The following is an 18,107-nucleotide window of genomic DNA, read 5'->3' as shown; positions in this document are numbered from 1 at the left end:
AGGGGCAAGGTAGGTTCGCGACCGTACAGTAGATAAAAGGGAGAAAATCCGGCGGTGTCGTGCCGGGAAGAATTGTACGCAAATGTTACGTAAGGAAGGGCAATGTCCCAGTCGTGGTGGTCCTTGGAAACGTACTTGGCCAGCATATCGGTAAGAGTACGGTTTAACCGCTCTGTCAGGCCATTGGTTTGAGGATGGTATGAAGTAGTCAGTTTGTGTTGAATGGAGCAGGAACGCACAATGTCAGCGATAACTTTCGAGAGGAAGTTTCGACCACGGTCAGTAAGCAGCTGTCGCGGGGCGCCATGAAGCAAGATAATGTCACGCAAGAGAAAGTCCGCGACGTCAGTGGCGCAGCTGGTAGGGAGAGCCCGAGTGATAGCGTATCGGGTGGCGTAATCAGTTGCGACGGCTACCCATTTGTTCCCAGAAGATGACGTGGGAAAGGGACCGAGCAGGTCTAATCCAACACGAAAGAACGGTTCCACAGGGACGGTGATCGGCTGGAGATGACCGGCAGGTAGCACCTGAGGTGTCTTCCGACGCTGGCAGGGATCACAGGCAGCAACATAGCGTCGAACGGAGCGAGCGAGACCAGGCCAATAGAAGCGGCGGCGGACGCGGTCGTACGTGCGGGTTACCCCAAGATGTCCTGAAGTGGGTGCGTCATGCATCTCAAAGAGCACAGTCTGTCGTAGCTGTTTTGGCACGACAAGAAGAAGGTCAGAGCCGTCAGGGAGGAAGTTCCTTCGATACAGAATGCCACCCTGGAGGACATATCGGCGAACCGATGCGTCGGTAGGTGTAGAGCGCAGACGCTCGATAAGTGCTCGCAGCGATAGGTCTCGGTACTGCTCATCGGCGATGTTACCGAAGGCAGAGACAGAGAAAATGCCGTTGGCGCTACTACTGTCGGCGTCGTCAGGCTCGTCGACCGGGTAGCGAGACAGGCAGTCAGCGTCATTGTGCAGTCGGCCAGATTTATAGGTGACAGTATACGAATATTCTTGGAGGCGTAAGGCCCAGCGACCAAGTCTTCCTGTAGGATCTTTCAGTGAGCATAACCAGCAAAGCGCGTGATGGTCTGTGACAACGGAAAAGGATCGGCCATATAAGTATGGGCGGAATTTCGCAACCACCCAAACTAGGGCCAGACACTCACGCTCAGTGATGGAATAGTTGCGCTCCGCGGGTGAGAGGAGCCTGCTGGCGTAAGCGATAACACGGTCGTGGCCACGCTGGCGTTGTGCCAGTACTGCTCCAATTCCGTGACCGCTGGCATCAGTACGGACTTCGGTAGGCGCAGAAGGATCGAAATGGGCCAAAACGGGAGGCGTTGTGAGAATGTCGATTAGATGAGAGAATGCAGAGGCCTCGTTATCGCCCCACTGGAAAGGAGCGTCTTTTTTCAAAAGGTCGGTTAGTGGTCGTGCTATGGCGGCGAAATTTCTCACGAAACGGCGGAAGTACGAACAAAGGCCGATGAAGCTGCGCACATCCTTGACACACTTCGGAACAGGGAAGTGCGTAACAGCATGGATCTTGCCTGGGTCCGGTTGCACTCCGTTCGCGTCAACGAGATGTCCAAGGACGGTAATCTGGCGACGGCCGAATTGGCACTTCGATGCGTTGAGTTGCAGACCGGCTCGCCGAAAAACGTCCAGGACTGCTGAGAGGCGCTCGAGGTGCGTAGCGAACGTTGGGGAGAATACGATAACGTCGTCCAAGTAGCACAGGCACGTGGACCATTTGAAACTGTGAAGAAGGGAGTCCATCATGCGTTCAAAAGTGGCAGGGGCGTTACATAGACCAAACGGCATCACTTTGAATTGATAAAGACCGTCGGGTGTGACAAAAGCAGTCTTCTCGCGGTCGAGATCGTCCACGGCAATCTGCCAGTAGCCGGAGCGAACGTCAATAGAAGAGAAATAGCGAGCACCGTGGAGGCAGTCAAGGGCGTCATCAATCCGAGGTAGGGGATACACGTCCTTTTTGGTAACCCTGTTAAGGTGCCGATAATCCACGCAAAAGCGCCATGAGCCATCCTTCTTTTTGACCAGTACTACAGGTGACGCCCATGGACTATATGATGGTTCAATAATGTTCTTGGCAAGCATTTTGCGAACTTCTGCGTGAATAACTTGACGCTCAGCTGGTGACAGTCGATACGGGCGGCGATGAATAGGAGGGGCATCGCCGGTATTAATGCGATGTTTGACAGCTGTAGTTTGGGCTAAAGGACGATCGTTAAAGTCAAAAATATCGTGGTAGGAAAACAGAACGCGGTAGAGTTCACGAGCGTGCTCGGAGGGCAAGTCGGGGGCAATCATTTTCCGTAAGTCAGCGATGGTACAATTTGCCGACTGCGATGGTAGAGGAGTATCGGATGAAGTGTCGTCTACTGCAATGGATGCTACTGAGTGATCCTCGAATGAACAAAGCTGGGCCAAAGACATCCCACGTGGCAGCACTTGTGTCGTCAAGCCAAAGTTGACCACTGGCAGGCAGACGCAATTCGCCGTAATAGATAAAACTGTATGGGGTACTGTGATCCCATGTGTAAGGAGGACGTCTTGCATAGGAGCCGCGATGTAGTGACCGTCGGGGACTGGTGGGGATGACACTAGGTCAACGTAGGTCAGTGCCGAAGGTGGCAAGCGAACGAAGTCGGCGGAACTGAGGCGACTGGGGTGTGGTTCAGCAGGATCCAGAACAGGCAGGTCAAGGCGGAGAGTACTGGCGGAACAATCGATGAGAGCAGAATGTGCGGAAAGGAAGTCTAAGCCGAGGATGATGTCGTGGGGACAGTGGGCGATGACTGTGAATAGCACGATTGTTGAGCGATCGGCGAAGGAGACGCGGGTGGTACACATACCAATTACGGGGGCTGTTCCGCCATCGGCGACACGGACAACAGGCGTCGTGGCGGGCGTGATAATTTTCTTGAGCCGGTTACGAAGGTCAGCGCTCATTACGGACAAATGCGCCCCAGTGTCTATGAGAGCAGACACAGAAACACCGTCGACTTGCACGTCAAGAAGGTTCAGATGAGTGGGCAAAGTCAGTAGAGGATTTGGCGGCGTAGGGAGCAATGCAGCGTCACCTCGAGGCGCTGCATCGTCTAGTTTTCCGGCTGGGAGCGGCGTCCGAAGGGAGTCGGCGAATAGGAGCGACGGGGCTGGGGAGAGCGAGATTGTCGTCGTTGGGGCGAAGGCGAACGAGAATAGGGGCGGTTCGTTGCAGGAGAATCAGTGGCGGCATTATCGGAGCGTGCGGCATAGGGACGAGAAGGGCCACCTGAGGGGCGAGAGTAGGCAGTATAAGTAGGCCGGCTCGGGGAACTCCAGCGACTACGACAGTGCCGAGAAATGTGCCCGATTCGATGGCAGTGGAAACAAATAGGCTTGTCGTCAGCAGTGCGCCATTCAGATGGGTTGCGGAAACGTGGTGGGTAAGAAGATGCGGGACGGGGCGAAATCGAAGAAGCCGGGCGGGTATTAGGGCGATGGGCCGAGCAGATGGTGTGAAGACCCATGTTTTCAAACTCCTGGCGGACAACTGCCTGGATCAGTGAGACCGTGACTGCAGATGTGTTGGTGGGACTGGAGTCGAAGGCAGCCGGATAGGCGGCCTCGATCTCACGCCGGACGATCCTGGTAACATCGGCAGTGTTGTTGGGACGAGGAGCGTCGGCACAGGAAGATGTCGCTGGGGTGTTGGGCAGACGGGCAAACTGCTGGTCAATACGTCGGCTTTTGGCGAGTTCCAGGCGGCGGCACTCTCTTATAACAGCATCCACCGTCGCTACGTTGTTGCAAACGAGCAAGTTGAAGGCGTCATCGGCAATGCCTTTGAGGATGTGGGAAACCTTGTCTGACTCAGTCATGTGGGTGTCAACTTTGCGGCACAGAGCCAAGACGTCCTGAATGTACGTGACATAGGGCTCTGTTGACGTCTGCACACGGCCGGAAAGCGCCTTCTGCGCGGCAAGTTGTTGACCGTAGGGGTTGCCGAACAAGTCTCGAAGCTGTGTCTTAAGTGAATCCCAACTGGTGAGCTCATCTTCGTGCGTGCGATACCAAACTCGAGGTGTGCCACCGAGGTAAAAGACTACGTTGGCGAGCATAATAGTAGGGTCCCACCGGTTATTGCGGCTGACGTGTTCATACAGGCTGATCCAGTCATCGACGTCTTCCCCATCTTGGCCCGAGAATACGCCAGGATCACGGGGAGCGGGGAGAGTGATGTAGGTCGTCGAAGTGGCAGCAGGTGTCGGAGCCGGCGGAGTCGGGTTGTCGTCGCCGGGAGCCATGAAGGAAGGCTAGACGTACCGTCCACTGCGAAGCTCCGTGACGAGGTACAGGGAACGTCCACCTCCACCAGATATGTTACGTAGGAAGACGCAGACGAAAAGCTATGTACAAATATATTTACAAGGAAAATACGCTGCGCTTGGCCAAGAGGCAACAGCCCGCGCTAGCTTCTAATCGTCGTCGTCGTCTTCACACTGCTGGCCTTTCGTGATCGCGCATATTGTGCCGTAGCAATATGTAGTAATTTATGCCTTAGAAACCATCACGGATCTGCGGCAACTGAACTGCGAAGCACGAGGAGTGAGACATCTATGACTGCACTACTTGCTGTACTTCCCGCAGCGTTGCCTGCCCTGTATGAATCGTTGTATAGAATGGCCCACCGTAGCCCTTTAACCTTCACATAGCGCGTGACTGTACAATCGCGACAGTCTGTTTATGCTGCAAATTTCACACTGGTTGCGTTAACGCCATTCCCGTCGTTGGGCAAATAAATAGAACTGGTGATGCGGGTTTCTTCGCAGCAAATGCCAGCACCGTTCCGGCTTTGGTTACCCAGCGAGCATTGAATCAGTTAGCATGCGTACAGGGGTCCTTCGAAATGGTGCTCCGTGTGCGTCCATCGCCCGCAGACGTGCTGGTAGAAGTCGTGGCACGGGCTTGCCGCGGGGTTCAGGGCACGTTTGAGGCCCGCCTCTAGGGAGAGGCATCGCACACCCTCGCAGCGAACCAGAGCATGGCGCACCGCCACGGGGACGCCGATCCACACGGCAGCCGAGACGAGGCCCAGGGCGCCGACGAACACCGCGTGCCGACTCCTGCGTCGCGAACGCGAGACGCCGGGAAAGTGAGCGTTGCTTTTATTGGAGTGTAAACATATTTCGACCAGAATTGCGCGATGCCTGCAGGGGCACCCTTCATTGACCAGTGTTCCGTACAGGCAAATACCACACTTTCTTTTTAGTTTCGGTAGTGAGCACGAAGTGTGTTGCTTAATGACTTCGACCAACACTAAATGACTGGCAGTAAGCGTCATTTCTTGGTTTAGAGCAGGAACGCAAGAGTAGGGCACGCGAATCACTTTCTTCTGGAAGCACGGTCACGTGGTCATAGGCGAAATACGGATTCAAGATCTACAGCTGCACTGGTGTAACAGACATGACAAAGCAAATGAAACATAAATCTATGGTTCACATATGACGAAAGCAGCCGTAGATGGTTTGGGGTGAAGCCCACTTCTAGTTTTAGGCCTTGTGTTTTCCCCTTACTGCTGAAAAAGCTTTCGCAAAAATAGTATTCATTTTCATTTTCGTTGATTATGCTTGTTTGCTGTGTTTTTTCCATTGAGATAAAGAATTTCAAGATTTCTGGGCATTTATACCTGCCGTCATGGAAGGGTTAAGATATATCGAAAGGAAAATAAAATGGTGCCTGATGATACCTACAGAAGTTCGATAAAATAAGCGTCTCATGAAATGGAGAAGATTTGGGTCCTACAAATTTCATTACAGTAACCTAGTAGCTGTCGCCACTCTGGTACGAGTGTGGATGTCTAGGCCTTCCGGTCTGCCGGCCCGCCCGCCTGCTGATTACGACGATGAAATGATGATGACCAATTAACGACGACGGAGTGATGACAAAGTGACGACGACCGACAATATCTGATATCTGGTCTGCACTATGCCCCAACATATGGGCAGGACATGTAATTAATAGAGGAGATAACCGATGGTCATTAAGGGTTACGGACTGGATTCCAAGGGAAGGGAAGCGTAGCAGGGGGCGGCAGAAATTTAGGTGGGCGGATGGGATTAAGAAGTTTGCAGGGACAACATGGCCACAATTAGTACATGACCGGGGTAGTTGGAGAAGTATAGGAGAGGCCTTTGCCCTGCAGTGAGCGTAACGAGGCTGATGATGAAAAAGATGATGCCCCAACAGCGAAGAAATGACGGCGATGACATGACAACGAAAGTATGTTTGTGTTGTGGATTACGTCAGCGCTTGCTTACATAATCTGCCGCCCCCAGCCGCTTCGCTTTGCACTATATCCTGTGCTGGTCTGCACTATACCCAGGACGGGAATCGTGAAACACGGCAGCCAGCAGCTAGCAGGCAGCAGCTAGTAGCCAGCACCCGCCACACAGCCAGTGACATACAAGCCGCGGCCCAAAGTGTATAATCGGCAAAATATCAGCAGCTAGCATTCGCAAAGTGGGGAGAAGAGCGAAAGAAAGCTTCGCCTTAAAACGTCATGAGAGACGAACGCGTCGTAAACCAGCACCGTGAGCGACGCAGGATAACGCATCTATAAGCACGTTTCGGTGAATCCCACAACAACGTATCGCATTTCGTAACGCATCGCGTTGCTGCAATGCGACAACGTTAACATCTGGAGCTCCTCGCTTTGTCCGAAACAAGCCACAATCTGTTTCCGGCGATCGCGCTCCTCCGGTGAGTGGAGGAGAGCCGTACGCCGGTAGTAGTCTCACTTTTCCGCGCTGCCTCGACACGATCATATGCATTGCGAGAGTCGACTTACCCGTTGTAACGTACCCTCTCCGGGCGCATTAGAGCGGCTCACCTTCCTAAAGCCTTAGCCACATTTACATGGATGCGATGCGCTAGAAATGCGATGCGATGCGTCATTCTCGCATTCACATAAACGCGGCCTGTATCTCTGGGATTACTAAACACATTTGCACGTCATGAAAAACAACAACAGCTTGCTCACTCCTATTTGCGGACGTGAATAAAACATTTGTACAAGAAAACACAAAATGACATTTGGTTCATAACTATATACTACTTCAATGCATAACTGGTAACTGTTCGCAGAACTATCCACTACTGAGAACTCTCTCCTGCGTACCAAAGCACTACTGTAGGCTACACATTAAGCTTCCCGAGAATAAACCAAGACATTAAACTATTAAAGAAGCGCAGCACGTATGATACGCTGGACACTAGAAGGATATCGTTGTAACCGATGCGACTCTGGGGAGCGGTCATGCACGCGTCCTCTCACCTGATCACTCCGGGTGGCGGTTCCTCGTCAGTGCCATGGGTACTCTGGCTAATCAGCTCACGAGGAACTGCCGCAGGGGCTGGTTCCGATGAGGACAATGGTACGGTTGTCTCCTGGGTGTGTTCCGGCCCCATGAAGGCACAGGGCAGAGTGCTACTCTGAGAAGTTGCACCTGATGACCAGTTTGCCCTGCACGAAACACACAAAGACTGAAAGGTCGATGCAAGCCGTGACGCAGGACGCGAAGCATTCACGGGACGTCGCGCGACGGCGCTAGCTTCTTCTTTTTCTTCACCTCGAGACCCATGAGCGTGACTCCCGCGTGAATCTTCCAATGTTGATCGACGCTATTATGAGCGCACTTTCCGAAACATAAATTAGGGAAACACGAGAAATAAAGAAATTCTAGGTTCTTACGTGACAAAACCAAAATCTGATTTTAAGGCACGCCGTAGTGGGAAACCCCAGATTCAATTTGACCAGCTGTTGTTTCTAACGAGCACTTTAATCTAAATACACGAGAATTTGTGAATTTCGACTCCGTGAAAATTAGGCCGCTATGGTTATGATCGAAGGCGTGGCCTCCAACTCAGCAGCGGTAGATATGCAAACACGAGAAACAACTCAATTTGAAATGTAGTCGGTTTAGTGGCGTTGACGCCCATTGTTTTGTTCACTGAAGTGCTGAGACAGAAAGGAAACAAACACTACAGTACACTTTTAAAACATTGATGCAGTAACTCGACTGGAATCGCCTAAGTATGCGTAGGCATTGTGCCACTTGCTTATCTCCACAAAGCTCGGTGTCATTATCAACCTTATGAAATTTCATCCGAGCAGTACAAGCCCTTATCAACGCTTATAGGTCGCTATAAGCCTTGTCAGACTTCATCCGACCCTCATCAACCCTTACCAGCGTTATTGCCATCAATCCGATCCTTATGTAGCCCTATCTGTTCATATGAGTCTTATCGAACATAATCAGACCCTTATGAATTCTTATGCTTTTCAAACTTATCAGTGTTGAGCCAATCATTATCAAACCTTTTCAGTCCTTGTCAACCTTCTCAGAATTCCTCCAACTATTACAAGGCATTATCGCTCTTTAACACTTTATTCATCGGCGTCGAATGATTATTAACCGTGATGAGACCCATACAAACCCTCATCACTTCTTATCAACTCATTGATTTCTTATCTGTCTGTGGCACGTGACGTGAAGCGCATGCCTCAGATATCGGTGACATTTCGGTCGGTGGAGGAACGCCCCAACGGAAGGCGCATCCCGCGACCACCGAAACGCATCAGCGATGTGGCGTATCTGGCATAAAATTTTCACAAAATCGTAATCTTTCTAATGTCTACAATGCTCCAAGTCGCCTCTACATGTGGTCAAAGAGATGACTTTCATTCCACTATCAACAAGTCTTTCAACAAGGCCCTCATAAAAAGTGCTCTTCTTTGCAATTTGTTTTGTGCCACATATACAACACATTCCCATCGTCACGTTGTTGTGGCGGTAAACAACACAGTAGCGAAAATTGTGAATCAGGAAAATAACACTTTATTCCACGAACCAGTGCCCAGGAAAAACAAGCAACAGTCAAGTATAACGATAGCGGCGAACAGAGTCAGCGACTGTTGAAAAACTGATCTGCGGGTCCAGCGTGTCGCCTTTTCTACACGAGTCATCGAAGGTTATAGCGTAATTGCTGGTTCTCGTATACCCGGTATACCGTCCAGAAAGCACAACACTATTCGCGTCGTGTATAAAATCTAATCGCACAAGGTTTCGCAGAACATACGCAACAGATAACTTTTGAGTAAGTTCTTAATCATGCAAGCTCGTCTTGTCCTGAGCGATAACTTTAGCGCGTCCGCAGGTGAAATGCGGTCCCCCGAAGGAACGACAAACAAATCCACGTGTCTATACACCCTTCTTAAAAAAGAATCGTCCCGATGCTATAAACACAAGAGTAAAACAGAAAATAACGCACACGTAGTAAATGGAAATAACAAAGAAACAAAGTCCCAGAGTTCGCTATTGCTGATAGAAGGACTCAAGGCGCACGATATGGACTACATCAGGTGGCGAGCGGCGCCGCTGTGATTGCGTAATGCCGTGTGGCCGTGTGGCACGACCTCATAGTCCAGTGCCCCAATACGTTGGATGATCTCGTAGGGTCCGAAATAGCGTCGTAAATGTTTCTCACTAAGTCCTCATCGGTGTATTGGGGTCCAAACCCAAACACGGTCGCCGGGCTCGTAATCCGCGTAGTGTTTTCGAAGATTGTAGTGCCGGCTGTGCGTCCTCTGCTGCTTCCTGATGCGCAGACGGGTGAGCTGTCGAGCATCTTCGGCACGCTGGAGATAAGCGGCGACATAGAGATTGCCTTCCTCGTTGTCGTGCGGTAGCATGACGCCGAGCGTCATCACCGGATTCCTTCCGTAAATCAGCTTGAACGGCGTGTTGCACCGCCATGTGGTAAGTGAAGGTTACGTATGGAAGGATCGTATCCCACGTCTTATGTTTAACATCGACATGCATTGTCAACATGTCAGCGAGGGTCTTGTTCAGCCTGTCTGTAAGACCTGTGGGTGGTATTAAGTTTCCCTCTTGTGCCTTGTTCAGCTGTGTTGCAGAACCGCTTCGATAAGCTTCACTGTAAAAGCCGTTCCTCGGTCGGTGATGTGCGCTTCGGGGGCACCATGTCGCAGCAGGATATTCTCGACAAAGAATTTCGCGATTTTGGCCAAACGGCCTTCAGGCAGGGCTTTTGTTCCGTAGTAGCGGATAAGGTACTCAGTAGCCACAACGATCCACTTATTCCCAGGCGTTGACGTAGGAAAGGGTCCCAATAAGTCTATTCCGATTCGATGGAAGGGTGGACAAGGAGGTTCGATTGGCTGTAGCAAGCCTACTGGTCTTGTTGCTGACGTCTTGCGCCGCCGACAGTCTCGGCATGCCCTAACGTAGCGTGCAACATCGTCGGTCTGGGGCGGCAAATAATAGTTCTCTTGTATTCCCGACAGCGTACAAGAGAATCCTAAGTACCCAGTGGTCGGATCGTCATGAAGGGCGTGCAGAACCTCTGCATGCAGTCCAAAGGCACGGTAGTTGGCAGAGAATGGTGAGAGGTTCTTCTGTACGAGGACGCTATTTTGCAGAAAAACTAATGAAATAATCGCCTAAGTGCCCAAGGGACAACGTCGTTGTCGCTTTCCAAGTACTGGACGAGGTTTTCAAGCGAAGCTGGTATCGCCTCACAAGTGGAGTTCTAGCGGTCTCGCAAAAACCCCACTTGATCCCAGAGCAGAGCAGCTGCGGGGATGAATGGTTTGATGAGTTGAAAGCTGCGCCGGGTGCCGGAGCGTGTCATTACCAAGGATTCCGGCTGCATATGCGCGCGCTCACGCCACGCGCGTAACCAATGAGAACCGTTTCGCTTCAGGTGGAGAGGGAAAGGGCAGGAAAGGGCTTCGCGCGCGCTGCACCGGCTTGGGACCCTATGACGTAAAACTATTCCAATATGTTTTTATTCCCATCTCCTGACGTCAAATTTGCGAAACCACCGACGCAAGCATCGGGCGGTGACCTGCAGGGTTGTCTGAACAGACCAATGAAACGCTCTCCTCGTTCAAAGGAGCTCACTTTTGTTTCCTTGAAAAACGAATAACATCGCCTACACTGATGCGGCTTGTCTTACCTAATTACCTGACAAGAGGCGAGGATCACGCTCATGTGGAGAGGGATTCGATGGAGCCGAGCCAGTGCGCTGAAAATCAATAACCCGATGAAGAGGGTGGTGCCGGCGTCTGTGATTGGTCCGCTTTCCCTTACTTAGATTGCGGTGGCTGGTCGAAAATCGCAGCGGCATGCAACGGAAGCTTAAGAATGACGCTATTACGGATGAAGAGTTGGCAGAACGAGGTCGTAAACGTGCCGAAAGTTCTCGAGAACGTTGCACGGTCGCGCATAAAGCTTTAGTATACGCAAATAAACCCGTGCTCTCCGGCAGGTGCAAGTAGCCATTGCCTGAGTGATCGGCAGCAGCCATCTTTTATTCCTTTCCGAACGGGGCAGTCTGCGGCTATTCAGAAGAAAATTCAGTTTTGGTCGGCATATTAATGCATCTTTAACGCGTACACGTCCCTTTGATGCGGTGAGTTTTCGCGGTTTCGTGACGTCGTGTGATAGGCAGGTGAAGTGGGTGCAGTCCGAAAACTTTTGACCAATAGACGAGAGCTAATGGTGAAAAGCGTCGAATGAGAAATAAGTATTTTTTCTTTTCTTCGGTGAAATCATGCATAATCAGTGTGTACACGTCATATCAAATGGGGAGCTATCGCGGATTTCGTGACGTCGCGTGACAGACAGGCGAAGTGGGGGTGGTCCAAAAAAGTTTTTGACCAATCGCGGAGGGCTGATTGCAGAATTGGAATATAAAAATTTGGAATAGCTTTACGTTACAGCGCCCTTGGTTTCGTTCAGTTCAGTCTCGGAAAATGGATGGGCGGCCACGCGTTGTGCATTACCCCGAGGAACGGGCAGCGTTCGACGAGCGGCAGCGAGAACTCGCCCGTGAAAGGGCTCGCCGTCGGCGCGCCCATCCAGCCTAGAGCCGACCGAGCCCAGGCAACCCGACAGCAACGAGAAGACCCCTAGCAGAGGCAGCAGGAGGCCGAAGCAATCCGCAACCCTTACCTATGGGTTACTTAACCGTGACGAAGGTCAGATGCACGCAGGGCAAGCTTCGCTTAACGCCACATTCCGGTGGGGGGAAGGTCGCTAATTTTTTTAGTTTCGGGTCTGCTCTTTGCTGTTCAGTGAAATATTCCATGCTTATTGTCCCCAGAAAGGCGTCGTCATCCGTGTCGTTTTGCTGCGGCGGGTTAATGAGGGGTGCGGGATAGGTAGTCGGCATGAGTGTGTTTTCGTCCGCACTTGTAGACGAAGGCGATGTGAAACTCCTGAAGCCTGAGACTGTATTGTACGAGGCGTCCTGAAGGGTTCTTTAAGTTCGCCAACCAACACAAGGAATGTTGGTCATTCATGGCTATGAAGGGCCTCCAATAAAGTAAGGGCGGAATTTGGTGGTTGCCCAAATGATGGCAAGACATTCTTTTTTCGTCGTAGAATAGTTGCCCTTCCGCTTTCGACAGAGACCGGCTAGTGTAAGGAATGACTCTTTCAAACCCATCTATCCTTTAGACTGGAATGACACTGAGGCCAAGGCTACTTGCCTCCGTATGATTTTCAGTGTCGTTGTCTTCATCGAAATCGGCAACTACTGGTGGTGACTCCAGGCGTCGTTTAAGCTCTTCGAATGCTTCGATTTGCAGCGTTTGCCACTTGAACTCCACATCCGATTTTGTGAGATATGTCAATGTCTCTGCGATACGTCCAAAGTGTTAGATGAAGCGCCTGTAATAGTCTATTATGTTCTCGCGATCCCTCCTCTCGACTTCTATTTCCCAGCAGCCAGTCTTGAGATGCATCCATGAGAAACACCTAACGTTGCAGAGCTCGTGCAATGCGTCGTTTATTCGTGGAAGCGAGTATACGTCATTCTTCGGATATTGTTCAGTCGAGGATATTACAAGCATAAGCGCAGAGTTTTGTCCTTTTTCTTCCCCAAGACTGCAGGAGGTGCTCACGGGCTCTTCGACAGCTGTATGATGTCATCGTGCTGTATTTCGTTGACTTGTCTTATAGCTTCGCGTTCTCGTATAGAAACTCGGTAAGGGCTCTGGCGGAGTGGTCAAGCGCATTCTTCGCTTACTCTGGGATGCTTAGCGACTGGTATTTGTCGAATCTTTGAGATGACGAGCAGCAGTCTTCGCATCGTCGTCTTAGATATTTGAGCTGTTGCTGCGTACACATGGGAGAATCGGATTGATATTGAAGGCTGTTTGGGGAGCTATTCCGTCGAGGTATATGCGGTGTAATCTGAGAGAACAAACGCATTGCTGGTTTCCAGAATTTCCTCTATGTATGCGATCTTCCGTGTCCTTGCTGAGGTGTTTGTACTTCTGGCTGAAATTTGCCCGCATTACTTTCGCTTTTCCTCTATGCAGTCGAGCTATTCCTCTCGTGACGCAAAATTCGCGGTCTGTTGGTCGCCCTCGACGACGCCTTCTACATCTACCGGTGTTTTCGTGCCGACGGTAATGATGATACTGGAGCGAGGCGGAATGCCGACTTGATTTTCAAGCACACTCAAACCATGGTGACTCAGAGAGTTCTCTGGCGATATCACATGGTCTTCGGATAGCGTTATCGACTTGGACTTCAGGTGAAAGGCTGCGCCGTGTTGGCTAAGGAAGTCCATGCTGAGAATTACGTCTCGGAAGCAATGTTGGAGGATAACGAATGTCGCAGGGTAGGTCTGGTCACGGATGGTAATTCTTGCCGTGCAGACTCCAGTTGGCATTATCAGGTATCCTCCAAGTGTCTGGATTTGGGGGCCTTCCCATATAGTCTTGATTTTCCTTAATTTCGCGGCGCAGGATCCACTCATGACGCCGTTGTCGGCTCCTGTGTTCACTAAAGCGGTCGCTGTGTGGCCGTCGACAAGCAAGCCGAGGTTGGCAGTTCCTTGTCTTGCGTTACGATTAGGTCACGGCGTCAAATCACGCCTGCTTCGCATTCTGCCGTTGTTGTTACCTATCATCGTCAGGTATCTGTAGACGGCGTATTCTTCACATCGTCGCTTCGTCTCGATGGCGGATTGTGGTTGCGACGTCGTCGAGTAGGATGCTGAAGCGTCGGTGGCGGAGTATTTTCGGCATCTCGACGTACAGAAACCGCATCTCCATCGGTTCATGCTTTTAGTTTTCCCGATATGGTCTAACTGACGGGCTCCGGAGTGGGCCAGTTTACTGTCGGCACAGACAAAAAGTAGTGGCCTGGTGACGGCGAACGGGACAGTCGTCAAGGGCTACACTGAATGGCGGCGGCGATGTAGTTGTCCATATCACGAGGCCGTTTACCTTGCCATAGGCGCGGGGCGTTCATGGCAAGCCCTCGTAGTCCCACGTCACGCTACGGACGTGGGCGGTAGACATGGCCGGCTTCTCCGCCGTGAAAGCAGAGCGGCCGGTGACCTGGAGTGCGCCACACGTCTGTCTTCCTCGGAGAATTGCATGGGCTGACAAGTGGACAAGCTGGCGGTGGCGGCGGTGGCTCGCCATGGAACTGCGGCATTACCGGGCCCTGGCGCAGGCGCGGAGGAAAGACTTGACGGCTGCGCCATTGCATCAGGTTGAGGCTGCGGTTATCCTGGTGCTCCTAGCGACTGCTGAATTTCTCCCCGAAGAATATCAGTAGTCGATTCAGCGTGGGGCTGTGACGATGGAAGCATCTTTCGCAGTTCTTCGGGCACAACAGTCTCCTCTTTTAGCCTCCGCATGTCGTTGGAGCAGGGTGCTCGAGCCTTCGGCGCACTCTCATGAGCGTGTGGCCGTTGTATTGTCTGTTCGAAATTGAGAGCGTTTTCTCGATGTTGGCGGCCTCACCAAGAAGCTTTTCGACGGTGTTCGGAGGGTTGCGCATCATTCGAGCCAAATGGTCTTGCCTCACTCCACGCATGATTAGGCTGACTTTCTTCTCCTCCGACATTCCCCGATCAGTGTGGCGGAAAAGACGGGTCATTTTTTCCGTACAGATCACAACGTCCTCGTTAGGTAGCTGCACTCGGGCTTTCAGTAGAGCATCGGCCTTTTCTTTTCGGGCAGCTCTCGTGAAGATCCTATGGAAGTTTCTGCGGAACAGGTCGCACGTTGTAACTGTAGACACCCGGTTCTCGAGCCATGAATTCGCGGCATCCTCCAAGGAAAAGTACACATGGCGTAACTTGTCTTCAGAGTCCCAGTTGTTCAAGGTTAAAACTTTCTCTGAGTTCTTGAGCCAGGCTTTTGCGTCATTGGGTGAAGCTCCACGGAAGATACATGGTTCCTTGGGTTATTGCAATACAACGACTGCAGGCGATGCTCGGTCAGTCGTGATGGTAATTGAATTGTCCGCAATCTTCTTGGTCGCTTAAGGTGGAAGATCGTAGTCCATGGGCCGCTTTTGAAGCCTGCGGCTTTCTGGGTGGTCTGGGGCGACGCTGGTGTCTTCACGGTGTGGGTTTCACGGGTGCTTCCGGTACATAAATGCAAAAGCACCTCCACAAGATCTCACATTGTAGTGACGGTGAAAAACACAGTAGCGAAAATTGTGAATCACGAACTGTCTACTGTGTGAACCTGTGCCCAAGGAAAACAAGCAACAGTCAAGCACAACGATAGCGGCGAGCGCAGTCGGCGATCGTCGCAAAACTGATCGGACGGTCGAGCGCGTCGGCTTTTCTACACGAGTCGTCGAAGGTTTAGCGTAATCGCTGGTGCTCGTCTACCTTCCAGAATCATCAACGTTATCGGCGTCGCACATAAAATCTAATCACACATAATTCAGGGAGAACACACACAACAGATAGAAACAACGACAACTTTCGAGTAAGTTCTTAAACATACAGGGGTGTCCTGCGTTACGGTTCGGAGTCACGGTTAACACGTCACGCGCCAACACGTGACGGTTATCGCTGAGCGATAACTGTGAGGTGTTAGCGCGTGAAATGCGGTCCCAGGAAAGACAATAAACAATAGAGGTGTCAATATGGTTAAGATATATTCACATTCTGCAAGCGTGGTTGTCAGCCCCGAGGGTAAAACACTCGGTCGTTGGTTCGAAAATAACCACTGCCAACGTTTTAAGATGAAATGCTTATAGCTCCCGTTGTCCGCGACCTTCAAGAGACCTTGAGTCAAAATCCAGATCCCTTATCCAGGCACTCAAAATGAGAATGGAGCGAGAACGAAACAAGAACACATCCGGGCGTCGTTACGAGAACAAAACGAGATTTACCAGGCAGCCAGTTAAGACTTTAAAAAATGCCGTCTCTGATCCTCCAGCCCCTTGTAGAGGACCGCATTACATATGCTAGTTACCGCCCAAACAAGTCACAAGAACATTCCTAATGTTTGTTCACAATATCACTCAAGCTGTAACTTCTAAAACGCTGTCGTGTGTCACCGATCTAGGGTCGTGCGGATGTTAGGAGAGATGGGGTTGGCAGACGCAGAGCAGCACAGTAAACAGATTTTAATTACACTCAAACTCAGTAACTCCACACTCAATTGACTCAAGGGATGGTAACACCTATATAACCGAAACATGTCCTTATCCCCGTCTACGATAGTCCTTGGCGTTTTCTATGCGAAAGTCAGGCAACCCTAGCCTGTGGCTATGACGCCATCAGAAAGGAGTGTTCGTACAAACTTTTGTCGTCGCCCGTATCTTCCGCGTCCGATGCTTGTCGGATCTTCATCATAGTTGGTATTCTCGCCGACTCCGTAACCGTTGCTGCCTTCGTGTTGGCCAGTCGACTCGTCCGTCCCCGATGCCGGTGTCCCGAGCTCCGTAGGTGACGAAGCACTCCGTCCTCACTGGTTAGGCTTAACTGCTGGTCCCGCCACTACTTCTTCGAGTGCCGACGAGGCGCCCCGGGGACTATCGTACGTGCTGGTCTGCCTCTTAAGGGAGATCCTTCCTGTAGTGCCCGGCACCACTGTGAGAGGCTGCAGCAGGTCCAAGGAGCCTCGCTCGAACGTCGCCGAGGTCGACGGCCAAAGCCTGGCCCGCCAGCATCACGGACTTGACCGAACCTCCATGCTTCCAGTCGTCAGTACGATGCTGACGCTCCAACCTTCTTGGCCTTCTTCTTCTTCTTCGTCCACGTCGATAATGCCTGCTCAGCGCCGCTTCTCTCCCGGTCACAGCTCAGGTCATGCGCCTCGAGGGCTCGTGCAGTACTGAACGATACGTCCACATCGTCCTCTTCTTCCTTTCGGCGCTGTATGCCTCTTACATATGACATACCCTGAAGCCTAATTTGTCATTTCCGATAGCGACGTTAAAACGGCAGATACAGGGCACCATACGCTTGATTATCATCTTGTCGTGTTGGGACAGGGTTGCCTGTTCTCTTTTCAACGCCCGCAATCCGTGAGTTCCGCGGCCCGGGTTTCGCACTGCTTCGAGAGATGGCGCCACACTGCCTGGCCAAGCTGGCAACGTCCAGTGCGCCACGGATGGTTGTTTGGCTGGTACGAGACCTACAACGATGTTCAATTCGAAACACGTTCATTTCTGCTCAGTAAGCTTTCAGGTCTGCGTCGAGTCGTGGCTGCATGCGCTTCTACATCGTTATTCATTTCAACGAGGTCGCCATCACAAGTGCTTAAACTGAGCAATGCAGCCCAATGGAAGGAGAGGCAGGAAACGTTTTCCGAAAGCCGATCGCTTAGCGAGTTATATGCCAGAGCAGAAGACTGCTCGACAGTACTGACAACGCCAGGATTATGCGGCGGTTCACGACGGCGACAACACCGCCATAGACTGCGGCCATGGCGGTGTTGATGACGTCATTTTGATCATTGTACACATACATATATATGTGTGTGTGTTATCTTTCACCCAATAAAATTCAGTTGTGAGAGTGTTCGCGTCTTCTCCAGTAACCCCTGTTTTATAAGATGAACTTCCCCCAACTAACCCAACTTCCCGCTCTACTGCACCTACCTAAGGCCGCACATTTGCAGCCGACCACTTGACGCGACAAGCAAAAAAAGTTGCGACAGACGCTGAGTGTACTGTAATGTTGGAAGTGGTCGGAGATGGCGACACCACAGGCAGCGCCAGACGCCATATGGACGCGATTGTT

General features: G+C 51.4%; 1 protein-coding gene across 1 annotated transcript in view; it reads right to left on the bottom strand.

Annotated features, from left to right (window-relative positions):
• The window catches only part of LOC129387350 (uncharacterized), a 66,608-nt gene extending 51,646 nt beyond the window's left edge, over positions 1-14,962 (bottom strand). Inside the window, exons 1-4 of the mRNA XM_055076276.2 lie at positions 14,789-14,962; positions 13,125-13,213; positions 7,342-7,530; positions 4,901-5,131 (exon numbers count right to left, since the gene is read on the bottom strand). Coding sequence (XP_054932251.2) covers positions 4,901-5,131; positions 7,342-7,530; positions 13,125-13,213; positions 14,789-14,962 — 683 coding nt within the window. The remainder of the gene's footprint in view (positions 1-4,900; positions 5,132-7,341; positions 7,531-13,124; positions 13,214-14,788) is intronic.
• Positions 14,963-18,107: the final 3,145 nt, after the last annotated feature.

The sequence above is a fragment of the Dermacentor andersoni genome, chromosome 2 (assembly GCF_023375885.2).
Source record: "Dermacentor andersoni chromosome 2, qqDerAnde1_hic_scaffold, whole genome shotgun sequence".
NCBI classification, from domain to species: domain Eukaryota; kingdom Metazoa; phylum Arthropoda; class Arachnida; order Ixodida; family Ixodidae; genus Dermacentor; species Dermacentor andersoni.
This window is presented reverse-complemented; position numbering and strand designations above follow the sequence as displayed.